Source organism: Harpegnathos saltator, unplaced genomic scaffold (assembly GCF_003227715.2).
Source record: "Harpegnathos saltator strain DR-91 unplaced genomic scaffold, Hsal_v8.6 scaffold795, whole genome shotgun sequence".
NCBI classification, from domain to species: Eukaryota; Metazoa; Arthropoda; class Insecta; order Hymenoptera; family Formicidae; genus Harpegnathos; species Harpegnathos saltator.
This window is the reverse complement of record NW_020230643.1, coordinates 60,001-87,699: the sequence shown is the minus strand read 5'-3', so window position 1 is coordinate 87,699 and position 27,699 is coordinate 60,001. Positions and strand designations below refer to the sequence as shown.

Genomic DNA, 27,699 nt, shown 5'->3' with positions numbered 1-27,699 from the left:
CCTCCGAGCAGAGGCAGCGCTAGCATCGGTGGTAGGCTCTATTAGGAAACTAGGACTCAAGGTGGCGCCCCATAAGACCCAAGCGGTCTACTATCACGATGGAAGTCACGGGGCGCCGCCTGAGTCCTGGGTGACGGTGGACCAAGTCCGCGTTCACATCGGGCTCAGTATCAAATATGTGGGCCTGATGTTGGATGACAGATTGGATTTCGGGCCGCACTTCAGGTAGTTGGCCTCCCGGAAGGTCAGGCTGGCTTTGACCGGCCTCATGCAGACTTAGTAGGGCCCAGGCTGGTAGGATTGCCGTCTGTACGTCGGGGTGGTCCTGTCGGTCGCCATCTATGAGGCGCCTATTTAGGCGCCCAGACTTCTGGCCACTGGCCGCAATATTCGCCTGATGCGTCAGGCGATGCGGTCGGTTGTTGTGAGGGCGATCCGAGTTTTCAAGGCCACCTCGTACATGATGGCGATGACTCTAGCTGGCCCCGTGGAGGTTATCGCTCACGAACGATATCTCGTTTATTAGCGAGTGAAGGAGCTCCACAGGACTGAGGAAGTGGTGTCGGCCAGGAACCTGGCGGCCCTGAGATCATAGGCCAGAGCCCGGGTAATGGAGCGGAGGAAGGGCATTCTGTCCGATCCCCGCGGGGGATCGGATGGCTCGAATCGGGCTCCGAATGGCCGAAGCCGTCCGCCACTGCTTCGCCGAGATGACGGGCTCACTTATCGTCTGGTGCAGATTCTGACCGGCCACAGATGTTTCAGCCGGTTCCTGCATCGGATCTCTGGATGGCTACTTCTGAGTAGCCCATCACCCAATGCCACCACTGTCCGGTGCTGAAGGACACGGTGCACCATACGCTGGTCTCGTGCAATGCATGGGACCAACAGCGCTGTGTCCTTGTCCGGGCAGTGGAGTGCGCCGAGGACTCCCGCTCATGCTGGAGCGAGCAGGTGTGGTCGGCGGTCTCCTTTGCGGAGGATGTAATGTCCTGCAAGGAGACCGTCGAATGGGAGCGTCGGCCCGGTATCCGTCGAATTAGGCGACGGGATGGGCGACGCTCCCCTCACCACGAGTCCGAAATGGCGCCGATCGAGGATCGCCCCCGATCTCTCGAGGACTCCCTCGACCACCTCGGGTTTACTGTCATCCGCGGAGGGGGGGGGAGGGCTACAGACGTAAGCCCCCCGCGCGACAGTGAAGAAGGAAAAGCGGAGTGGGTGTCCCGGTCGGGGACGGGCCTCACTTCCCGGCCCCCTCGATATCAAGGAAGGCTAGGAAGGAGAGTGGGTGTCCCCTCTCTCCTGCTAGTAGACCAGGATGACTAACCCGAGCAAGTCTGCCCGGTCGGGGCGCCGCATCCCTTCGAAAGAAGGGCGCGGCACTTGGGCTCCGATGGAGGTCCAAGGCCGGGGTATCGGGGAGGGAATGCACTGCGTAGTTCCTCCGACTCTCCCACTCCGGCCCACCTGGTAGGCATCCCGGGAGGATTTTAGTCGGTAAAAGTCCTGCATAACCCCGCTCCCCCCAACGGGAGTTATTCTCCATGAGAATCCCCCCCCCCCCGTTAATAAAAAAGGGGCAGCATCGGACGTATCGTATGATAATGATGTCTGACTCGAGCCGAGTGAAGCGGCCGAGGGGGACCTCCTACCACATATAAGGAAGTGGGCCTCTGGCAAAGAAGGAAGAGGAACTCCTTCGTCTCGAGAAGGAGATATATTTTTTCCTCAGTAGAGGACTTTACCTAATGAATAAGGAGTCCATACCTGTTAAGGAGGTGTTAAAAGACGAGTATTCGGCGGGGATTCTGCGTGAGGCTAAGACAGTGAAGCTGGCTGCAGGGGACGGGGAGGCTTAAAGTGGTCCAATTGATAACCAGACGCTCCAAAACGCTGAAGAGGACCATTATCGGGCTATTAAATCGGAGCGATCAGAGGCGACTCTGACTAGGTCTGACGGGGGGGAGGTGACTGAGAGCCTCCCCAATGCCGAGGCATTTGGGGTATTCTTCAAAAGAACGTTGGGAGTCCCCCCCCTATCCGAAGAGGAGCCAAGGAGGAAATGAACGAAGAAGCGGAACAACAAGTGGATCGTTTGAGAAAGATCCTGGAGATTGATCATCTCCTTGAAGACGGGGTTAGAGATGATGCTTTGAAGGCGAAGAGTCAGGATCCTCAGATCCCTTGATTGAGATCAGGAATTCATGGAGTCCGGTAACTTGTAGCAGCAGCTCAGAGTAGGGCAGGAGCAATGAAGACTTCTGGAGTCAAGGAAGAGGATGACCTTGCCTAAGAGAATTGGCGAGATGACAATTTTTCGAAGAGGATGAGCAGTGTTGTGTCCGAGCCACGAAGTTTGTGGCAGCGTCCGTTGTCCGCGAGTCTTAGACATCTGATGCTGATTTTGACAACTGCAGGAAGATTGTCTGGACGATGGTAAATCGATAAGAAGGGAACAGCAACAGCTGACAGAGAATCTCCGGCAAGCTGTCATCGAGGACAGACGCGAGAATTGCCAAATAATGAATTATCCCTGTAAGAAGCTTGAGCGAGCTGCGCTGTTAATAGTACAGCTTCTTATTCTAACATGAGTGTTCTCACTTTTCCGTGTGCGTGGTGCGAGTGTATGAATGAGCGCAACATTTTCTGTTCAGTCTAAGATGAAAGGGCTGAGGGAAGAATTGCGCGCACCCCGCGCGAATGTAGTGTACCTGGAAGACGCGATGTGACAGAAGAGAAACTCTCTCGCTCAATGACAGGTCATATGCCGAAGTAGCCGGGCTTGCACGGGATCCATCGCCCGCGATGAAGGGAGCTTCTAGAAGGAGGAGGGTGAGAGTCATTATAGGCTCTCCCTCTCCTTCGCCCGAAAAGGAAGAGGGGGGACATCTACGGATAGCTAGGGGTTCCCTTTCTTTGATGATAACATGCCGGAGGACGCGCCTCCTCTGGCGTGGAGCCCGGCAGTAAAGGGTATCGTAAATTAACTGGGCCTGCCCGGCATTGGCGGCAGCGAGGAAGCCGAACACACGCGGCTTACCCAGGAGATACTTCGACTCCTCAATGTAAGAGATCGTCTAGTCAGAGGGAAGAAAATGAAAAGTCCAAGGACTCACGACTTCCATCCCCCTCCACGAAGAGCAGCGACCATCTCCACTCTGGCTATTCCTTCTCCACACTCTACATTTCCTAATAATTACCCTGTCCGGGAAGGCAAAAGCTGGACCGGTGCAGAGGCAGACCGTGATGAAGGAAGAGAAGAGAAGAAAAAGGCGAAGAAGAGGAACAAGAAGGGGGGAAAGAGGAGAAGTCTGCCTCTGCAAGAGATGGCGGCAGGGCCCTCTTCTGCTAGATCTTCCTTTTCAAGGTCTATGAGAAGGGGAGGGATGATGTCGACCAATTGCCATTCTCTCCCTGCCCCTACGAACGGACCACGATAAGAAGAGTGGGACACTGTGGTCAGAGTGAGGGCGAGGAAGAAGAGGACCGAAAAGTTCAAGGACTCAGGACTCCCTTCCACCTCCAGGAAAAACAGAAGTACTGCATTCGCTGCCCCACCACAAGAGGGCAGCGAATAAGGAGCTGAAGCCTCCAAGAATTGCGGCTATCACTGTCACCTGCTCCTCGGGGGAGTATGAAACTTTCATGAGGGAGACCAGGCGCCGGATCGCCTCAGCGGACCTGGGGTTCGGAGGGGGGATCAGTAAATGAGAGTCCGCGAGGCGTTAACTGAAGCGACCCTCATTGAGGTGCCTGGTCCTAACGCGGGAGGTGGAGCAGGTTAGCGGACAGCGGTTGAAGGAACTCGCAGCCCAGAAAGAACCGGAATATAAAATTCAGAGGCCGAAGAGGTGGACATCTTTGAGACTCTCCGGTCTTGATGAAACTACTGAGTCAGAGGAACTTGTGGCCTCCCTATTTTAGATTGCTCGCCCATAGATATTTCGGTAGGCGAACTGAAGCTCTTCCAGCAAGGGATCACGCGGTATCCCAGCAAGGGTTCGCGACGGCGTCAAAAATCGCCGCAGCGGAACCAGGTAAACTGGACGTGGCCGTGCCGAAATGGCGGCGCTGCCTGCGCGCGCAACATTTTGCTTCTGCTGTCTCGAGCGGGGATACGTGCGCGGGCAGTGCAAGAGCGCTGTCGGCCGCAGCGATACTTATAACCGCTACGATAACCCCAGCCACCGTGCCAAAAAATTTGGAGAGGCCACGATTAGATGCTGGCCGAGGCATCTGTGCCGAGGCGGGCAGACTGTCGGGACACAAACTGGGGGGTTCAGCTTGTAAGCTCACCTGAAAAGAGAAGGGGAAAGGAAAGAAGAAGAACGTGAAAAGAGGAGAAGCCCCTCCGAGCGTGTCCCTCTTCAGACGAAACCTCAAGGCTCTATTAAAGGGAAACCGGCTTCGGCCGGCAACCCTGAGACAGGACCCAATATAGGATTAAAGGTCTTTTCAAAGGTTACTTAATCCGTCCTTTTGATGACCAATGATGAAGAAGCCACTAGAAGGCAATAATCTCCTCGGGAGAGGGCAGTTACACAACATCCGTGCTATCAGACGTTTCCTCCTCGAGGAAATGGAGGTTGACCTCCCGGAGAAGGCGAGGGAGGCTTTAGTCTTCACACCCCTCTGAGTCCTACAGGCCAACCTCGGTCACGGCAACCGAGCACAGGACCTGTGCTTTGTCTAAAGGCTTGCTGAGCTAGACGTCGGGCTGGGATTGATCGCCGAGCCGTGTCGGATGCCAAAGAATTCCAACTGGTTTAGTAGCCCGGACGGTTCGGCCGGTGGTAGCTAGACATATTACAATCTCCCTCCTCCCTCCGCATTAACAGGGCAAGAGGGGAGAGGTATGTATTTATGGACTGGGGGCCCATCTCAGTTGCGGGGATGTACTTTCCTCCCCCCGTACCTGAGAGTTGTAGGGCCTTGCCGGCATTATAGAGATCCTTGACGAGGTTGGAGGTGGTATTGACATACCACCCCCGACCCGTCATAGTTGCCAGAAACTTCAACACCTATGCCTCAGATTGAGACTGCAATCTCCGACAAACAGATCCCCACGGCAAGATCCTGGTGGAGCGGCGCTCGGTCTCCTCCTGATTAACAGTGGGTCGACCAGTACCTGCGTACGGCCACGTGGGGAGTCGGTCACTGAGATAACCTAGACCTTCCCCGCTGCTGCCTGACTTAATTATGTACTGGGAGATGGAGTCTTTATCAGACCACAATTACATCCGATGGTCACTCCGTCTCCCCACCTATTCGTAGGTGCTAGATCGTTACCCGGAGGGGAATGATCCCCCCAGGAGATGGACCATTGAGAAACTGGACGCGGAGAAGCTCAAGACGGCCGTCCTCGTAGTCACCTGGTATTTCACCATGCCCGCTGGCGATTAGCAAACCATCCTCCAGGAGGGGATTGAACATCTGGTCGGCACCATGGCATCTGCCTGTGATGTCGACCCCCGCGACGTCGAGATCCCAACCCCGTGCGCGCCGGGCTAGTAGACGGAGGACATCGCCGAGCTTCGGTGGGCATCCGTGCGCGCCAAACATGAGTACATACGGGCTGGGCACAGAATAAAGCACGAGGATATCGCAAGGACACGCGAGGGCTACCTCCTAGCTAGGGGTATCCTCAAAGTTGCTATCGGCGAAGCCAACGCCAGAGTCTGGCAGCAGCTGTTGGATTCTCTACATGAAGATCAGTAGGGGCACTCTTACAAGCGTATAGTGGACAAGATTCAGCTGGGCACCCCCGGTGACAGAAGTCCTAGATCCCCTAGTCTTGGGGGGGAGGGGTGCTGGACATTCTGTTCCCAATAGTGGGAAGTGCATCCCCCGTATTCCCGTTCCTGATCTCGGGGACGGGGATTAAGAGTTCACCAAGTTCAGAAAGAGGCTCGAGGTCAAAGACAAGGCCTTGGATTCGAATGATATTCCTGGCTGAGCTTGGGCTTCGGCATTAGCCGATGAGAGCCAGTCTGCGTCTCTGCAGTACTTCTTTACAAGGTGCCTCAGGGAACAGGTATATCCGCCAGCATGGGAGCGAGAATGGCCTTTCTCCTGTAGGAGGGCAAGGCACCCGGCAGCCCTTCGGCCTGCAGGCTGATTTGCCTGCTGGATGAGGTGGCAAAGTTATTCGAGCAGATTATCGCCGACTACTTCATCCAGCATTAGTCCCTGGAGGAACCTCCAAGACCAGCAGTATGGATTCTGGGCGGGACGTTGAACGCAATCCACTGCGTCCACGAGCTCGCCCGGAAGGCCATGGATGACAGGGGATGTTGTTGGCGGTATCTCTCGATACCACCAATATCTTCCCCTGAGCAGAGGTTGGACGGGCTCTAGAATACTACAGAGTGCTCGTCTATCTCCGCCGTGCCTTGGCGGACTACTTTAAGGACAGGGACCTCGCCTATGCCATCCAAGGCGAGGCCCAGGACCGAAAGGTCGTGCACTGCGGGATCCCGCAGGGGTCGGTACTCGGCCCCCTGCTATGGGGCCTCGCATACGACTGGATATTCCGTACTGCTTTCCCCCCCGGCTGCCATGTCGTCTGCTGCGCAAATGACACGCTAGTGGTGACCGCGGGTCGAAGTTGAGGGGAAGCTCACCTCCTCGGGGAGACGGCATTAGTATCGGTTTTGGGCTTAATCCAGAGCCTGGGACTCGCGGTGGCACTCCATAAAACGGAAGCGCTACACTTCCATGATGGGAGTCGCGGGGCGCCACCCGAGTTCTGGATAAAGATGAACAATATCAGCGTCCGCATCAGGCGTTATATTAAATATGAGCTTGATGCTGGACGGCCGTTGAGATTTCAGGTCGCACTTTGAGTGACTGGCCCACTGGATACTGAAAATGGAGTTAGCGTTAGCCAGCCTCATGTAACATCTAGAGGGCCCTGGTTGGCGCGCTCGCCGCCTGTACATCGGGTTGGTCTCTTTGGTGGCCCTATAGAGCGCACATTTGGGTATCCCAACTCATAGTCACCGACTATGAGGGCGTAGCAAATGTCCGATGCATCATACCTCGTACATAGAAGTGACTAATCTAGCCGGCTTTCTCTCCCGCCCTGGAGCTTCTAACGTATTAGCGCCACATTGTTTACTGACGCATTAAGGAGTTCCTAGAAAAGGAAAGGCAGTGTCGGTCAAGGACATTGAGATCCCAAGCCAGAATTCAGGTCATCAAGCGGTAGTCAGTCATGTTGTCCGATTCTCGTATACCCGGGCTGCGAACGGCCGAAACCGTCCAGCTTTGTCTCGTAGAATGGGCGAGCAGGCACGAGCGTGAACTCACATTCCACTTGGCACAGGTATTAACCGGCCATGGCTGTTTCGGCCGATACGTACGCCGAATTTGGAGGGAGCCTACAGCATGGTGCTACCACTGCCCGGAGCTGGAGAACACGATGTAAAACACTCTGGAAACGTGCCCCACATAGGACCAGGAGCGCCGTGTCTTCATCCGGATAGATGAATATCCAGACCTCTTCCTACCGATCCTTTTCAGAGCCATGGTTGGCAGAAAAGAGGTTTGGAGTACGGCGGTCTTCTTTGCGAGTGCAGTCATTTCCCGCAAGGAGACCGCTGAGCGTGCCCGCCGACCGCTTCGGCGTGGGCCGTTTGGAACAGAGACGATCCCGATTGGCGGGGACGAACTTGCATAATCGGGGACGCCTCCGGCCGTTAAGGGTACGTCTCTGCCGGAACAGGGAGCGGAGGGCCAGTCTGGGACGACCACAGCGCGGATCAGGCCGGCCCCTCGCATCTTGGCGACTCTGGGCCGATGCCGGGCACTGGAGTGTCTCCGAGAAACCGGAGACGCTCCCGCCCACCCATCGATCGTCTTCGCTCGACGGGAGAAGAATCAGCCACAATTGGGGAAGATGTTCCCCCCTGCTAAGGCTCGCCGCGCTTGACACGGGCGAAGAAGGGGATTGGAGTACCTGGTTGAGGTCAGGTCCCGCTCTCTTCAAGGTCATCGTGAGAGGCTGGAACAGAAAGTAGGTGTCCCTTCTCTCCCTCTTACCACCATCAGGTAACCAGGAGACTAACCCGGCCGGGCAAGCCTGCCTGATCGAGGTACCGCATCCCTCTTTCCTGAGCAATATGGCGGGGTGGGGAGGGCATTTGTGTGAGGAACTCGCGACTGAGCCCTAGGGCCGGGGTGCTGGAGAGGGAATGAAACGTCAGCTCCCCCAACTCCGGCCCGTCTAGTAGGCCCTGGAGGGATTTTAATCAGTAAAAGTCTGACATAACCCCTGCCCTTCCATTAGAAGGCGGGGATATCCAGGAGGACTTCTCCTGTCAACAAAAAAGGGCTAGGTGTTTAAAATAAGTAATGTTGTACCAAATATTATGTTATAATAACTGTGTATATACTTTAACATTACATATGACCTATTGACTTAGTTTCTTATTGATACAGAAATAAAAAAATAATTATTCTTTTAAAATAGTTCATTGTCGTTACCTGTTATATCTTAATATGAGTAACTCATTATCATTATTGATAATATAATATTTTGTTAACAACGTTATTATTGACGTTATATTACTGTTTAATTATTCTATAACTATATGTTTATATAAACATACAAATGTAAAATATTTAGAAAATATTTTTAAAAATATAAATTTAAGTTTCGTAGAAAAATTATTTGGCGCACTTGGGTCACATTAACGTTTTCAATGTTCCATTCGAAGATTCGTCACGTACATGTATATAAGCATACACTCCCCCGTCGATACCACCACCGCCACCTTGCCGTGGTAGGAGCTTAGTAGGATCCAATGATCCCTTAGGTCTATGTCGGCGGAGAATGTGGTACTCTCCGTTGAGCCCAACCGTGCAGGCCTGAAGTGGTAGAATCTGAAATAAGAGCGTATCCAGGGGTAGTGGTCCCCGAATCAACCCCACTCCTCTCAAACTATGGTGGGTGGATAACCGTGTCTATGGCTGCGTGGCAACGGGGAAGTTAAAATTGCGTAAGGGTACAAATTATTTTCTATTTATTTATTCTTTTTATTAGGTTGTTGCAGATGAAATAGCCGTTTTTCAAAATTCAAATTTCCCGGCCGCGTAGTTCAGCTCTATTCATGCAGCTGTCGTTGCATGCGTGATATTTGAAAAGTATATGCCCCACACGTAAATTCGCACGCATAACCTTACTTTAATTACATTGTTTATATCGTTGAAGATCGCTGTCTCTTCGATATGGAAAGTAAGGAAATGCGGATAATATTCTTGTACGAATACAAACGTGGTCATAGTGCGGCCGAGGCAACGCGAAACATAAACACTGCTTTTGGGGAAGGTTCTGTAAGTGATCGAACCATTAGATGTTGGTTTGGAAAGTTCCAAAGAGAAGACCAGACGGTCTGGTACAAATCTCGACAATTTGCCTCGCGGCCATGCACCATCAGTGATTGATGACAATGTTTTGAAAGACATGGTTGAAGCAGACTCGCGTTTATCAGTTCGAGATGTTGCACATAGCATCAACGTTCACTATTCCACTATTTCTCGACACCTAAAGGCCATGGGGAAAGTGAAAAAGCTTGACAAATGGGTACCACATGAACTGACTGAGAGAGACAAGCTTCGCCGTATGGAAATCAGCTCATCTTTGCTTTCCCGACACAATAATGAAGGAATATTGAATCGAATAGTAACGTGTGATGAAAAGTGGGTTCTTTATGACAATCGTCGACGTTCTGCCCAGTGGTTAGAAGCTGATTAAGCTCCGAAACACATGCCGAAACCGAGCCTTCATCCATATAAAGTTATGGTATCTGTATGGTGATCTGCCAAGGGTATTGTGCATTTTTCGTTTTTGAAAAAGGGTGAAACTATAAATGCTAATAAATATTGCCAAGAAATTGACATTGTGATGAAAAAACTGCATATTGAACAGCCGGCGTTATTAAATAGACGCGGTATGTTATTGCTCCATGATAATGCTAGACCGCATATTGCAAAAAAAACATTAACAGAATACAAATGCGAAGTTCTCCCTCATCCTCCTTATTCTCCTGACCTTTTTCCAACTGATTACCATTTATTTAAGCATCTGGATAACTTTTTAAGTGAAAAGGTATTCCAAACAGAAAGCGACGTGAAAAATGCGTTCAACGAATTTCTTGCATCTCGCTCTTCTCATTTCTACGTGAAAGGCATTGATGCACTTGTATCACGTTGAGGGAAGTGTATTGAGGTGGGGGAAGACTATTTCGATTGACGAGATGTATATAAAGTGTGTTGAATAAAAATTTAAATTAAAAATTAAAAAATGGCCATTTCATCTGCAACAACCTAATACCTCAAACGGTCCCTCGGGAGCAACTGGGGTAACCCCCGAGTATTTTAGTCTCCTAGTCTACGTAATGGGGGCTCTGAGTAGATGGTCCAATATTTCTCTCCGTACTCGTGAAACCAGATATGAGTGCTAATATTTCAAATAAAAACCTGCCTTCGGGCACTCCGTCTTCGAGCACGCCTTCGGGTACCCCACCTTCGAGCACGCCTTCGGGCACACAGCTTCCGGGCACATCGTTTTTGGGCGCATGACCGTCAAGCACCGGCATAGATGGCATGGTTGGCACAACGGCGAAAGATCCTCTTCACCTCCCATCTGTGAGAGTCGGATCATTGGACCTCTCGAAGGTACCAAACGAGGACAGGCCATCGTCCTCCACGACGGACAGCGAGATACCTGTAAAAGTAAAAGCGACTGGATCGTTCTCCAGTAATAGGAAAATGCAGGGCGCAGCTCCGGCCACTGGGAAACCGATAGTTGTGAGCGACGTTCTGTTGAACTGTGGTTCGAGAATCAATGTTGTAGGCTCCAGCACTATGTCGGAGGGAAGGAGGAAGAGGCACCTAGCTGCGTCCATCAGCAGCAACGACAGGGGCCCCGATGTTGCATCGGCCTCTGAAGAAGCATGGCCGGGATATGCCCATGATTTTCTGCGCTTGAGGTTATCGTAATGAACCCATTTTTCGTCCCCAGTCACAATGCGATGCAGAAATCCCTTTCGTCTTTGCCTTTCAAGCAACTGTTCACAAGCAGACAAACGTCGTTCAACATCTCTCGGTTTCATCTCGGTACGGCACCCAATTTCCTTGCTTCTGAATCATTCCCATGTCTTTGAGATATTTTGAAATTGCTTGTTGAGTCACTCCCAATGATCGTGCCAATTCTTCTTGACTTTGACACGAGTCTTCATTAAGTAATGTCTCCAATTCTGCATTTTCGAAAACCTCTCTTCCACTGCTATGCCGGTCTTCGACGTGAAAATCACTGTTCTTGAAATGTTGAAATCACTCACGACACATTCTTTCACTAATAGCGGCCTCACCATAAGTATTTGAGAGCATTCGATGAGCCTCAGCCGCAGATTTCTTCATATTGAAGCAGAAAATTAAAACCTTCCGCAAATGACGAGAATTTGGCTCGTAAACTGATATTTTCAATCGAGAATAACTTTATGATGCAGACACAAATCGACTAATGTTTCTATGGGGTTATGTTGACAGATGTCCAAGTTTATTCCATGACGTCTATGATCTATTTATTTCGACCACTACTTATCGCTAAAGCCATCTATAGGAATATGCCGGAAGCAAAGTTGTACACCTAATATACGGAGTTTGTCAAAAGTGTGGAAACCCTTAAATAATTTTTGTAAAAATAAAAATATCAAAAAACGGTAAAACACGTATTTCGATTTTTCAAAAAAGCTACCCTATGACATGGATACCGATCATTCCCCACCCCCTGGTACGCGGGGGTAAATGGGGGTTGAAAATTTTAAATTGGACTAACGGTCGAGTGAAGGCTCATTTGAAAGGACTTGAAAGGTCTTTTCATAACAAACACACCCTTAAAATTTTAAATCGCTGCGACCCCCCATTAAAAATGGCGGCCGTTCAAATTTCGAAATTTCATGCACTTAGTGTTATCCAGGATCAACTGCGTGGAAGTGGCATGAATCTGATCCCTTGTGTATGTGTGTGTGTGTGTGTGCGCGCGTGTGTGCGTGCGTGTGGCTAAACAAGTGTGAATGTGTTGTATGTATAGTCGTGATAGGTTGCAAAACAGACGATTGAAAACTGTCATCTCTCTTTAATGATTCAAAACCTTTTACTCCGTGTTTTAAAATAAATTTTACTCAGTGTGTAAAAGTAAATGCTGAAAGTGGTTGTCATTTACTTCCTGACAATATGCCAATCTTTGATAGAATGCAGAAATGGCTCTACGATTCGTCTCAAAAGGTATCAAATCTATTTCATCCCTTATTCGCTGTATCAATTCTTGGATGCTTTCAGATTTTGTTTTGTAAACCTTATTCTTCAGGTGTCCCCATAGATAATAATCAAGAGGAGTTAGATCTGGTGACCGAGGTGGCCAATCCTTCTCCTCCCTCATTTATGTTCCTTCTTCCTATTCATCGTAATGGAAGTCTCATTTAAATTTGACGTGGCTCTAAACCAAAATGAGCAGGAGCTCCATCATGCTGAAACCATATTTCTTCGAAATTATTTGGAAAAATATTTCGTATGGCTGGAATTATTTGATCTACAAGTAATCTGTCATACCTTTGAACATTCAAATTTTCTTAAAAAAAAGACGGTCCTATTAAGTAGCCATCTATTATTCCACACCATACATTTATTTTTTGTGGGTATTATGTGTGAGTTTCCTGCACCCAATTCGGATTCTCATCTGACCAGAAACGAAAATTTTGATTATTAACTTCTCCCGTTAACGTGAAAGTTGCCTCGTGTGTAAAAACAATTTAATAAGGGAACATGGGCCGGACATCTATTAGTGCTATCATTCTTTCATAGAAACCTATACGACGCTCCACATCTCCGTCTTGCAATTCTTGAACATATTGTAATTTATATGGCTGGAACTTGTTTTTCTTTAAAATTCTTCAAACGGACTTGGGAGCAATATCGTGAGTTTGAGCGACTTTGTTAATAGTAGAATTGGGACCTTCAATAAATGTCTGCAGAACATCAAGTTGTTCTTCTTCGTTAATGGCAGGCTCCCTGATTTAGGGCGATTGTTTACGTTACCAGTTTCTCTAAAACGTTCCATTGTTTTTAAGACAGTAGACTTATTAATTCGACGATTCGGATACGTCTCATTAAATAATTGAGCGACAGCAGCGTACGACCGCTCGTTATCACCCCATCCACGCATCATGAGGATAGTGATTCTTTCACGTTCCGACAATTCGCCAGCCATTTTTAAAACGTTTAATTTTTAATCTGCCTAAGATCTGTGAGAACTGATTTTAAGTAGCCGTGAGAACAACTGATTTTAAGTAGCCGTGAGAACAACTGATTTTAAGTAGCAGTGAGAACAACTAATTTTAAGTAACCGTGAGAACAACTGATTTTAAGTAGCCGTGAGAACAATTGATTTTAAGTAGCAGTGAGAACAACTGATTTTAAGTAGCCGTGAGAACAACTGATTTTAAGTAGCCGTGAGAACAACTGATTTTAAGTAGCAGTGAGAACAATTGATTGCCGGTTGATCCTGGATAACACTAAGTGCATGAAATTTTGAAATTTGAACGGCCGCCATTTTCAATGGGGGGGGGGGGGGTCGTAGCAATTTAAAATTTTAAAGGTGTGTTTGTTATAAAAAGACCTTTCAAATGAGCCCCCACTCAATCCTTAGTCCAATTTAAAATTTTCAACCCCCCTTTTACCCCCGCGTACCAAGGGGTGGGGAATAATCGGTATCCATGTCATAGGGTAGCTTTTTTAAAAAGTCAAAATACGTGTTTTACCGTTTTTCGATATTTTCATTTTTACAAAAATTATTTAAGGGTTTCCACACTTTTGACAAACTCTGTTATATTAGGTGTGTGAATTAATTCGGTCCATTTGGCGGTCAATTGTTGTACTATGTAATTTTCTAACCTCTAATGTCTGCAAAAGGCTTTATTTTTTAGTTTTGATATCTAGCAATAATATTCAGTTGATAAACGTTTGAGTTTATAATAATAACATCGTGTTTATCTGATTCGAAAATGTCGAAATTCGAGCCAAAAAAGCATAATTTCCGAGAAGTTCTCATTTTCTGTTTTCATTTGAAGAAAACAGCCGCTGAAGCTCATCGAATGCTCGTAGAAGCTTATGGTGAAAGTGCTCTCACCAATAAATCATGCAGATAATGGTTTCGACGTTTCAAAAGTGATGATTTCAGTGTCGATGACAAATCTCGTCCAGGTCAGCCGAAGAAGTTCGAGAAATTGCAGGCGCTAATCATTGATCGATCAACAATTTCTGTGCGTTTGGCAGCCATGGGAAAGATTTACAAAGAAGGAAGATGAGTGCCGTACGAACTGAAGGAAAGAGACATCGAGAGGAGAAAAGCCATGTCTGAAATCTTGCTTGCCAGGCAAAAAAGAAAAGGTTTTTTGCATCGTATTGTGACTGGAGACGAAAAGTGAATATATTTCGATAATCCCAAACGAAGTAAATCCATTAACGACCCAGGAAAACCATCCACATCGATACCAAAGCGGAATATTCACGGCAAGAAAGTAACGCTCTGTATACGAGGGCGGTCCGATAAGTACTTAGCCTCACCGCCCGATGGCGCCACACCATCGCAAGAGAAATTTACTATCGTGTAGTACATTCTCGTAAACGGCTACTGTCGAAATTTCAGCCGAATCGGACTCGTAGTTTTGTTTTGACCGCGTGTGGAAGCGGGCATGTCCGCGGATTTTAGAAAAATGGAAAAAGAGCAATATCGGTCGGTGATTCGATTCTTGTTTTTGGAAGGGAAATCGCGCAGCGAAATCAAAAAGCGCTTGGATGCTGTGTACGGTGACTCTTCTCCTTCGATGGCGACCGTCAAAAATTGGTTTAACGAGTTTCAACGTGGTCGCACGTCGGTTTTTGATGAGCCACGCCCAGGTGCCCCGAAAACGGCTACCACGGAGGATAACATGACACAAATCCACGATCTCGTATTGGCACCACCGATTGAAGGTGCGCGAGATAGCTGAGATAGTAGGCATCTCAAAAGACCGCGTGGGTCATATCCTGCATGAAATTTTGGGCATGAGAAAGCTGTCGGCGCGATGGGTGCCGCGTTTGCTCACTCCGGACAACAAGCGCAACCGTGAGACCACTTCAGAGCAGTGTTTAATGCTGTTTAAGCGCAATCCGAAGGAGTTTCTGCGTCGTTTCGTGACCGTCGACGAAACATGGATCCACTGGTACACACCAGAGATCAAGGAACAGTCGAAACAGTGGACTTCACCCGGCGAACGTGCTCCGAAGAAGGCGAAGACTGTCCTATCGGCCGGAAAGGTGATGGCCACCGTTTTCTGGGATTCACAAGGTGTGATCTACATCGATTACCTGGAGAAGGGCAAAACGGTCACAGGGCTGTACTATGCCGAATTATTGGGCCGATTCGATGCCGAATTGCAGAAAAAACGGCCCCATTTGGCGAAGAAAAAAGTGCTCTTCCACCGTGACGACGCACCGGCTCACACCTCTGCCCTCGCCACGGTTAAATTGGTCGAATTGGGCTACGAACTGCTGCCCCATCCACCGTATTCTCCACATTTGGCCTCGTGCGACTTCTTTTTGTTTCCAAACTTGAAAAAGTCACTCGCCGGGCAGAAATTTGAGTCGAATGAGGAGGTCATCGCCGCCACGGAGGCCTACTTTGCAGACCTCGAGAAAACGTATTTTTCAGACGGGTTAAAGAAGTTGGAACATCGTTGGGTCAAGCTAAAAGGAGACTATGTTGAGAAATAAATAGCCACTTTTCCAAAATTTTCGTTTTTCTTTTGTAGGCTAAGTACTTATCGGACCACCCTCGTATGGTGGGACCAGAAGGGTGTAGTGTACCATGAACTATTAAAACAGAGCCTAGCCATCACTGCCAAACTTTACCAACAACAATTGATCCGTTTAAACAACGTATTGAAGAATAAGCGGCCGGAATATGCAAAGAGATACGACAAAGTGATCTTTCAGCGCTCTTCTGATAACGCTCTGCCACATGTTGGAAAGATTGTGAAACCCATCTTGGAAGCATTTGGCTGGGACGTTTTACCTCACCCACCGTATTCACCAGACATTGCTCCATCCGATTATCACTTGTTCAGATTGATGGCACACCGGTTTTCGGACCAGCACTTCAGCAATTATGAAGAAATAGAGAAGTGGTTCAATGAATGGATCGCTTCGAAGGACGAGTCGTTTTTCCGTCACCGAACTGCAACAACTGCGAGACAGATGGAAAAATAATAGCAAGGGATGGCAAATACTTTGATTACTGTACTTTTTCATGTTTTATCATACTAAAATCTTTTTTTGGAAGAAACAAACGGACCAAATTAATTCACACACCTAATATGTATGTGCACACGATGATACATGTCGCGCGCCCGCGCGCGCACACACATTTAAAAAACAAAGTTGATCTCCATATGATCTTAGAACGTTCATTCAAGGTCAATCCAATGACACCATCTTATGTTCCCCTCGAACCAAATAACTTTTGTCTGAAATATTTCTTTCCAAAATGCATAGTTTATGAAATATTCGACCGTTTCCAGACTTTTAGTACCTCGTAGAATCTTAATTTCAATTAATAATTTATTATATACTTCATATTCTAAACTTTTATGATTAACTTAAACTTTTATAATTATCGTGGGTGAATTTCAATACCATCTTTATAAATAAACAATAATAATACAGAACATACACATATATTCACATTCTAAACTGTATTCTAAATCGTTTTGAAAATTTCAATACATTTTAATATGCAATAAAAAATAAAATATAGAAAAGGATAAAATTAAAATTCACACAAAAAACATTTCGTGTATCCAAATGCCACATTAAATATGTTAAAATATTTAAAAATATAGTAAAAATAGAAATAGAAGAAATTAAAATCGACTATACTATTATTAAGATAAGTTTCTTACTAATCACGCTAAGCATAATTTTTTATAACGGTCTTATTATATTTTCAAAATTATGTGATATACTAAGGAGAAACTAAGAATTAAAAAAATTCTTTCAATTTCATTGACCAAAGTTTATTAAATAAAACTCTGAGATGTTTCGATATATTTTTTGTATTAATTTCCTACGTGAAAGTTATCAAAAATCAATGGCTAGCTCATAATATATCTCTTTCTATGTTAGTATTTGTTAATATAACCTTTAAAATCAATGGCCACAATATCTCTTATATTAATATTTGTTAGTATTCATATTAGTATTTATTTTTTTTATTTGTTACTTAACATTATTTATTATTTAACATAAGAAATAAATGTTCATTGAATTACTGCCAATTCTTTTCCAATCTGTATAAAGGCATTTACGGCATAGTCTATATCTTCTGTTGTGTGTGATGCACTAATTTGGACACGTATTCTTGCTTTATCTTTTGGTACCACAGGATAGCTGAATCCAACGACGTAAATACCTTTTCCTGTAAAAGCATTTTTAATTATTTAAACTAAAACATATCAAAGAATCCAAATGCAGTTTCTGTAATTGTAAACATATGCCAATTAAAACATACAAATGCTAATTTATAAAACAAATTTTTCAGTCATAATTTAGACGTGAATCAACATGATGAATAAAGAAAAAGATATTATAAAATATGTTTAACAATTGAGTGTGCGAACAAATCTATCATGTCTATTATAAGTTTAATTATTTATTATTTAAAAACTATTATAGCCTTAAACTTTTTTTTCGTATTGAAATTTTTATTTCCAAATTATCTAAAAAAATTTTTTACGAAACGTTAAATGATCTTAACAACATATGTCAAGATTAAAATCATTGGAATCGGCTTCCCTAAATTTGCCATGAATAAAATGAAGAGAATCGTATACCAATATATACATGTTAAGAAAGTGTGATATTTCAGTGACAACACAATTATTGCATGTCTAGATATAATTAATGATTAAGTTAAATTAGGTTAATCTTAGATCTTTCATAAGAATTGGTATATTCCCAAAAAATCTTACAAAGGATATCCGTGAACTGTGCATCTCCGATTTCGACGAAACTTAACATATTTGTAAAGTAGCCAAAAATTTGGGAGGGAATGCTGGCGCGGTTCCCCCAGCTCTCCCATTCGCCTTCCGGCTCGCCTGGAAGGCACCTGGGGGGGGGGGGGTTAGTTGGTAAGAGTTCGACATAACTTTCCCCTCTCCAAAAGAGCGGAAATATCCATGAGGATTCCCCCTCCGTGAACAAAAAAAATAGCCAAAAATAAGAAACCCATATTTTCATATCGGCAGTGGCTCAGATTTGAAGGATGAAACTGCTCCTTAAAGTTCCATCTCCTTCATGCTATCTCGATAATTATTGCAGATAGGAAAACTTTTCAAACAAAAATTGTACGGTTCTTTATGTCGTACAATTTTTGTTTCAAAAGTTTTTTTCCTATCTACAATAATTATCGAGATAGCATGAAGGTGATGAAACTCTGAAGGGGTTTCATCCCTTATATCTGAGCTATTGCCGATAAAAAAATATGAGTCTCTTATTTTTGGCTACTCTACAAATATGCCAAGTTTCATCGAAAGCATACACTTCGCGGATATTCCTTGTTAAACAAGAATTGAAAATTTTTAAGTATTATTGAAAATTTATGAGATTCTGAGAAATTATGAGAAATTTTTGAAAAATTATAAGAAATTTTAAAAAATATTTAAAATTTCTAAGAAATTTCTGAAAAATTCAAAAAAATTTTTCAGACATTCTGGAAAGTTCAAAGAAATTCTGAAAAATTCTTCTCTGAGAAAATCTGAAAAATTACCTAAGAATTCTAAAAAGTTCAAATAAATTTATACTTAACTCAATCAGAAATAATTCGTTGAAAAGACGTCGTTTCGATGTTAAAAACAAAAAATCGAAATTTGGATTGATTCTATATCGAAACAAATGCCGAAATAAATGTAGACGTGTTTTCAACCGCAATTTCAGTATTATTTGAACATCGAATTAATTCCCAGGTAGCACAAGATGTCCTAAAGACAATCATTTTATGTTCATTTTACGTCCATACGTCCATGAACGTCCATGAACGTGAAACGTCCATCGCATATCCGATTTTGGACTCATCTAAACGTCCATATTAGGACATCCATAGGATGTCCAATGTTGGACGTCAATGGTCATTATCCAAAAATTTTTGTAGTGAATTTGATTGCTTGCACTAATGCGCACTAACAAGGGAACGGTCGGGGGCGTCCCTCACCGATTTGAATGGGCATTGGATATGTTGTAGAGGGTCAAAAAATATTAGACATGTATTTTTTTATATGTGCTTATCTCGAGGTTTAGGGGTTGAAATCACCCCTTGAAAAAAAACGGATTTTTTCGTTTTTATCAAATATCTTCTAAAATATAAGAGATATGAAAACATAGTAAATGTAAGAGTTTTACAGTATTTGATGCTCTTTGCACCTGTCAATTCAAAGTTTTCAAAATATCAAATTTACACTCCCCGCTCCCCCCCTCCACTCATTATTTTCGCAAATTTCAAAAATTTTGTAAGAACAAAAATTAAAGAGCATTGAATTCCGAATCCATCCATATATAATAATAGTATGATTCCTCGATTCAATTTTTAGAAAAACAGTATGATGACATCGTGGTAGGCACTGCACTGTGCGAGTAGGTAGGTACTGTTACATAGCGTTCATTCTCTTCAGTTGCGCTATGCTTAATAACTATCTGTGCATAATTTATCCTACTGCAAGATGAAAACGAATTAATTGTAATATGTCATGTATTATACAAAAAAAAAACAGTGAGTGCAGATAAATGTGTGTATACAGTCTGTCCCAGATCCAATGAGACTGGTCTAAAAAAAATACAAAGCGTTTATTATTTTGATTTTTTATTCTTGTTTATTCAAAACTCCTTCTGAGTCAATACAGCGCTGGAAACGTTCAACAAATTTTTCGAAACATTTTTTATACTCATCGGCTGGAATGGCCTTTAGTATGGCGGTCGAAGTCTTTTGGATGACCGGGATGGTATCGAAACAATTTCCTTTCATCGCCAATTTCAGTTTGGGAAATAGCCAAAAGTCGCACGGAGCCAAATCAGGTGAATACGGTGGATGATCGATAACAATGATGCCTTTTTTGGTCAAGAATTCACGTACCATGATGGCTTTGTGCGATGGTGCATTATCGTGCAACAAAAACCAACTGCCTGGCTCTCGATATTCCGGTCGAACTCGTCGAATTCTGGCCCACAATCGTTGTAGAACTCCCAGATAATACTCTACGTTCACCGTCTGACCTTCTGGGACGAATTCATTGTGAACAATTCCCTTTGAATCGAAGAAAATGGTTAGCATTATCTTGATTTTGCTCTTCTGAAAGCGTAATTTTTTCTTTTTTGGCTCTTCTGGTGACTTCCATGCCGCACTCTGACGTTTTGTTTTTGGCTCGTATTGAAAACACCACGTTTCATCACCAGTTACAATGGCTGACATGCTTGCCGGATTCCTTTGGGACATTTTTAACATGTCTTTGCAATGCTGAACTCTCAAATCTTTTTGGTCGTCTGTCAGAGTGTGTGGCACGAAGCGCGCACAGACCTTCCGTTTGTCCAAATCTTCGGTCAAAATTCGATAGACTGTGCTTTTCGGTATTCCAGTTTCCTCTTCGATGAGTCTCGCAGACACACAGTGGTCGCTTCAAAGAATTTCTTTGACTTTCTCGATGTTTTCTTCATTGCGAGTGGTTTTTGGCGGCGGTGCTCGGTCATCGTCTGCAAGCCTCACGGTTCGACCAAACCAACGGAAAACATGTGCACGGGATATGCATTCATCCCCGTACACATTTTTTAGCATTTCGTACGTTTCTGCACCACTTTTACCCAATTTAAAACAGAATTTAATATTCACTCTTTGTTCCATGTTGGTTTTTCGACCGACGTACACAAAGACGTACGACGTAAAGACGTACTTTACATAAAATGTCAAACCACAATGAAATATCAACCGAATTTGCTCAAATTTTGAGGTTAAGTAGATGAAAGGTAGAACATTCACCTACCATCATTCATTCATAGATGTCGCTGCGCTAAGAACTTTGATGGAACCAGTCTCATCGTATCTGGAACAGACTGTGTATATCCCAGACAGCATACGGATGTCCATTGGACGTCCGTTACATGTCCATTTCTTATACAAACGACGTCCATAGGACGTACGTTTGTCACAACTTTGGACATAGGACATCCGATGGACGTACATCGGACGTCCTACAGGTCCGATGTCCAATAAGGACATCCTTGTTACGTCCAATTTATGTCCACGGACGTAAATTGGACATACGGACATATTAGGTTGTTGCAGATGAAATGGCCATTTTTTAATTTTTAATTTAAATTTTTATTCGACACACTTTATATACATATCGTCAATCGAAATAGTCTCCCTCCATCTCAATACACTTCCCCCAACGTGATACAAGCGCATCAATGCTTTTCACGTAGAAATTAGAAGAGCGAGATGTAAGAAATTCGTTGAACGCATTTTTCACGTCGCTTTCTGTTTGGAATACCTTTTCACTTAAAAGTTATCCAGATGCTTAAACAAATGGTAATCAGTTGGAGAAAGGTCAGGAGAATAAGGAGGGCGAAGGAGAAGTTCGTATTTGTTACTGTATTTGTAACTTCGTATTCTGTTAATGTTTTTACGGTTTTTTTTGCAATATGCGGTCTAGCATTATCATGGAGCAATAACATACCGCGTCTGTTTAATAATGCCGGTTGTTCAATACGCAGTTTTTCCATCACAATGTCAATTTCTTGGCAATACTTGTCAGCATTTATAGTTTCACCCTTTTTCTAAAACGAAAAATGCACAACACCCTTGGCAGACCACCATACAGATACCATAACTTTACATGGATGAAGGCTCGGTTTCGGCATGTGTTTCGGAGCTTGATCAGCATCTAACCACTGGGCAGAACGTCGACAATTGTCATAAGGAACCCACTTTTCATCACACGTTACTATTCGATTCAATATTCCTTCATTATTGTGTCGGGAAAGCAAAGATGAGCTGATTTCCATACGGCGAAGCTTGTCTCTCTCACAAGTAATACTACCCAACTGATACTCACCGATTTGAATGAAACTTAACATACTTATTAAACACCGAAAAATATTAAATACGTGTTTTATTGTTTCGGCTAAATACGCTTTTTAGGGGTAGAAAGCACCCCTCAATTTCTGGAGGTGGAAACAGTTATGGCTAATTATTTCTGAAACGATATATTTTCTGAAAAAAGTGCTTAGGACCAAAGTTGTAGAGTTCAAAGTGATGCACTTAATGGCGATCTTGAAATCGAGCTGAAGGTCGATTTTCAAGGTCAATTAAATTTGGAAGTAATTACTCTCTTCTTATAATCAATGTCTACAATTTCTCTGAATTTTGTATTGTCTTGCACAACTTCCGAAACATCTTCTGAATTGCCTTCAACTAAAACAGCATCAGGAATCACACTAGCATCAGTTCAAAGTATCATAAGTCTCTTTAAATATTTCAAAATTGATAGCGTCTTTTATCAAATCTGCAAGTTGAGAAGCGATTGATCTTTCTTCATCTGTTATTCTAGATTCTATATTGTACACTGGGTCCTCGAAAGTGAGGCATAATAACTTTAAAATATTTGTTGGGTTTAATGACATTATGAAATTTTACAAATTAACAATGCTTTAATAATATTATAACAGAGATTCAAAGTAAATTCATAGAAAGCAGAGTTTATGATTGTATAAGCCTAAATGAAATTAACACAAGAAATAGTCGTAGGAACAAATGATGGAAAAGTACTTGCAAATGATGGAAAAATACTTTCCGAAAGAATTTTGAAAACATTCACAAGAAACAGCAGTCGTAAGAACAATTGACTATAAACTATAAACAATGAACATTCGCCCAAGTACAGATGTGAAAATGATGGTTGATGGTATATTCGAACGAAATTCACGAGCAAGATAGCTCATAGCAAATAAGTGATCAAGAAGTAATTTTGGAAAATGCTTGCTCAACGACAGTCGGGAAAATAATAATTGATCATGTCCGAATGAAATCCTAATATAAAATAAAGAGTAAAAGGTATTGTGGATAACTCCAGAGTAGCAATAAAAATTTTAAAAAAATTGAAAATTTCTAATATAGCATGAAGGTAATGTTTAACTTACAATTAGAGTGATATTTTATGTTTTCTTATTTTTACTTCTATTCTATTCTATTCTGAAGTTAAGTACAAAACTTTTTTCTCCTTCTTATTTTTTTCTATAAATTTGCGCCTATTTTCCCATTACGTCAGGTTTTCTTCTCTTTTTAGGAAAATAACGTGACAAATCAATTCTGAAGACAGATTTAGTCAACGCATAAAATTACTGATTATAGATACAGGATGTGGTCAAAGTCCGACAACGGCTAATTATTTCCAAATTTAATTGACCTTGAAAATCGACCTCAAGGTCGATTTCAAGGTCGCCATTAAGTGCACCACTTTGAACTCTACAACTTTGGTCCTAAGCACTTTTTTCAGAAAATGTATCGTCTCAGAAATAATTAGTCATAACTGTTTCCACCTCCAGGAGTTGAGGGGTGCTTTCTATCCTTAAAAAGCGTATTTAGCCGAAACAAAAAACACGTATTTAATATTTTTCGGTGTTTAATAAATATGTTAAGTTTCATTCAAATCGGTGAGTATCAGTTGGGTAGTGTTACTTTTCAGTCAGTTCATGTGGTACCTATTTGTCAAGCTTTTTCACTTTCCCCATGGCCTTTAGATGTCGGGAAACAGTGGAATAGTGAATGTTGATGTTGTGTGCAATATCTCGAACTGATAAACGCGAGTCTGCTTCAACCATGTCTTTCAAAACATTGTCATCAATCACTAATGGTGCATGGCCGCGAGGCAAATTGTCGAGATTTGTATCACCAGACCGAAACTTTTTAAACCAACGTCTAATGGTTCGATCACTTACAGAACCTTCCCCAAAAGCAGTGTTTATGTTTCGCGTTGTCTCGGCCGCATTATGACCAAATTTGTATTCGTATAAGAATATTATCCGCATTTCCTTACTTTCCATGTCAAAGAGACAGCGATTTTCAACGATATAAACAATGTGATAAAAGTAAGGTTATGCGTGCGAATTTACGTGTGGGGCATATACTTTTCAAATATCACGCATGCAACGACAGCTGCATGAAAAGAGCTGAACTACTCGGCCGGGAAATTTGAATTTTGAAAAACGGCCATTTCATTTGCAACAACCTAATAAATTGGACGTGAAACATACATCCATTGGATGTCCAGTGCTGTCTGCGGTAATATATCCCTCTAAATCTTTCGAAGCATCATTTCTGTGGAATATTATTCATTGCATAAATTATTCGGTATTATGTTATACCGTATATACCAACAAGTCGAAGAATCGGAGAAGCAGTAGCAAAAAGCATATTTCGGAGAAAGAAAATATTGGCAGCGTTGAATTCATATAAGATCACATTCATATAAAATCTATGTGTAGAAAAGAAGAATTGACAACACAGCACGTTTGTCTAAAGTCTGTGAGAAAATATATATATGAAAAAATACGAAAAGGAGACAGCGCGAACATGTCGCCGCTCATTGAACATCTTGACAATCGCTTCACTTCGCATATACAGGGTGTTTGATAGCTGATTATGCAGACGAAAGTTGGAGATAGATTGGATGTAGCCGAGAAGAAAAGTCATGTACCATAATGTCAAATTGGCAATAGTTACCGAGTTATTAATTAAAACATGTGAGCCAACGAGCACGTAGAGAGCGGAGGGCGGCCGCAGTAAGCACGTAGACATTTGATACAGGCGGAGTCAATGAGTGGCGGTAGGCAAGCGTGCGCGGCGAGGGGTAACGTAAGCGACAGGTGGCGATCGCGCGCGACGAGGAGCGAGCGAACTTTTTCTTTATAGCTTTTTCCTTATAGCTCGCTCGCTCTTCGTCGTTCGCGCTCGCTCGCTCCTTGTCGCGCGCGTTCGCCTACCGTCACTCGCTGACTCCGCCTGTATCAAATGTCTATGTGCTTACTGCGGTCGCCCTCCGCTCTCTATGTGCTCGTTGGCTCACATGTTTTAATTAATAACTCGATAACTATTGGCAATTTGACATTATGGTACATGACTTTTCTTCTCGGCTACACCCAATCTATCTCCAACTTTCGTCTGCATGATCAGCTATCAAACACCCTGTATATATATACCAGGTGTGTCGGTAATTCCTTTCCGGTTTTTCGCTAAAGAAAGCACGTTATTTACAATGGATAGTTAAAATATATTTATTCAAAGTATTGGCCATTTGATTCTATACATTTTGCCCATCTCTCAGGCAATTTATGGATGCCATTCCAAAAGAACTGTTTCTCCTTTGAGCTAAACCATTCATCGAGCCATTTTTTAACTTCTTCGAAATCGGCGAAGTACTGCTCTGCAAGCGCGTGCCCCATCGATGCGAAAAGGTGGTAGTCGGATGGAGCCAGGTCTGGAGAGTACGGCGGGTTCGATAAAACTTCCCATCCAAGTGATTTCAACACTTCTTTGACTGGTTTTGCTGTATGAGACGGCGCGTTGTCATGCTGCAAAATCACCTTATCATGTCTTTGAGCGTATTGTGGACGTTTTTCGATCAATGCACAGTTCAAATTGATCATTTGTTGGTAGCGATCAGTATTAACTGTTTCTCCATGTTTCAACAGTTCATAATTTACGACACCAACCTGGTCCCACCAGACACAGAGCATGGTTTTGCGACCAAAGCGATTTGGCCTTGCAGTCGATGGGCCGCCTTCGCCAGGTGATAACCATGATTTTTTTCGCTTGGGATTTTCGAAATAAATCCACTTTTCATCATCCGTTACTATTCGATGCAGAAATGACTTCCTTTCATACCTTTGAAGCAGTATTTCACTGACGATTTTTCGATTTTCCAATTGCCTGTCATTCAATTCATGTGGCACCCATCTTCCCATCTTTTGGATCTTTCTCATCGCTTGTAATCGTTCACAAATTGCTACTCGGCTCACATTCAACTTTTCTGCCAATTGTTTTTGAGTTTGTGTTGGGTCTTCATCCAATAACTCCTGCAATTCCGCATCTTCAAACGTTTTCGGCCTACTAGGACGTTTTTTGTCTTGAACGTTGAAATCACATTTGAATTGTCGAAACCACGTTTCACATGTTGTTATGGTTGGAGCATGCTCACCGTAAGTCTCTACCAGCAAACGATGACTTTCAGCGGCTTTTTTCTTTTGATTAAACAAGAAAAGTAATGCATCCCGCAAATGCACGTTTTCAGGCACAAAACTCGACATTTTCAAAAAATTATTAATCTATAACGCTGTTATTTTGGCGGAACGTAACTTGTGTAGTTTTGAGGTTAATGTCAGTAGAATAAAATGACATATGTATCAAATCATAACATTGCATACTTATGGCTAGTGACATCTGTTAAAAAAACCGGAAAGTAATTACCGACATACCTGGTATATATATATATATCGCAGTATATTATAAACAACATATTTTTTCATAGCGTTAACATGTCGGATTTCGTGCAAAAAAAGAGTATTTGCGGGGAATTTTACTGCATTACTTTTTTCAAAAAATCTGCAGCTGAAGCACATAGAATTCTTGTGGAGACTTACGGCGACCATGCTCTGTCGGAAACAACATGCAGAGATTGGTTTAGAAGTGTTAAAAATAATGATTTTGATGTTGAAGATAAAAAACTTTCTGGCGCACCGAAAAAATTTGAAGACGAAGAATTGGAAGCATTACTCGATGAAGACCTATGTCAGACGCAAAATGCACTTGCAGAATCATTAAGAGTTGATCACACAACAGTTGCCAAACGTTTAGAAGCATTAGGGATCATTCAAAAGCAAGGAAATTGGGTGCCGTACGAATTGAAGCCGAGGGACGTCGAACGGAGTTTTTTCACATGTGAACAGCTGCTTCAACGGCAGAAAAGGAAAGGTTTTTTGCATCGTATTGTGACTGGCCATAAAAAGTGGATACACTACGATAACCCGAAGCGCAGAAAATCGTGAGATAAGCCCGGCCATGCATTAACATCGACAGCTAAGCCGAATATCCATTATTTCAAGCTCATGCTCTGTATTTGGCGGGATCAGCTGGGTGTAGTATATTATGAGCTCCTCAAACCCAACGAAACCATCACGGGAGATCGCTATCGATTACAATTGATGCGTTTGAACCGAACATTGAAGGAAAAACGGCCGCAATATGAGAAGACACGACAAAGTAATTTTGCAGCATGACAACGCTCGACCACATGTTGCAAAACCGGTCAAAACCTACTTGGAAACGCTCAAATGGGAAGTCCTACCCCACCCGCCGTATTCACCGGAAATTGCTCCTTCTGATTACCACTTGTTCCGATCGATGACTCATGGCCGAGCTGAGCAGCACTTCCATTCTTACGGAGATGTCAAAAAATGGGTCGATTCGTGGATAACCTCAAAAGATGAGTCGCTCTTTCGGTATGGTATTCACATGCTGCCAGAAAGATGGAAGAAAGTAATGGCTAGCGATGGACA

General features: G+C 43.7%; 1 protein-coding gene across 1 annotated transcript in view; it reads right to left on the bottom strand.

Annotated features, from left to right (window-relative positions):
* Nucleotides 1-17,142: 17,142 nt before the first annotated feature.
* Gcat (Glycine C-acetyltransferase) overlaps nt 17,143-27,699 on the bottom strand; it is a 48,755-nt gene continuing 38,198 nt past the window's right edge. Inside the window, exon 7 of the mRNA XM_025306649.1 lies at nt 17,143-17,521. Coding sequence (XP_025162434.1) covers nt 17,364-17,521 — 158 coding nt within the window. The 3' untranslated portion in view covers nt 17,143-17,363. The remainder of the gene's footprint in view (nt 17,522-27,699) is intronic.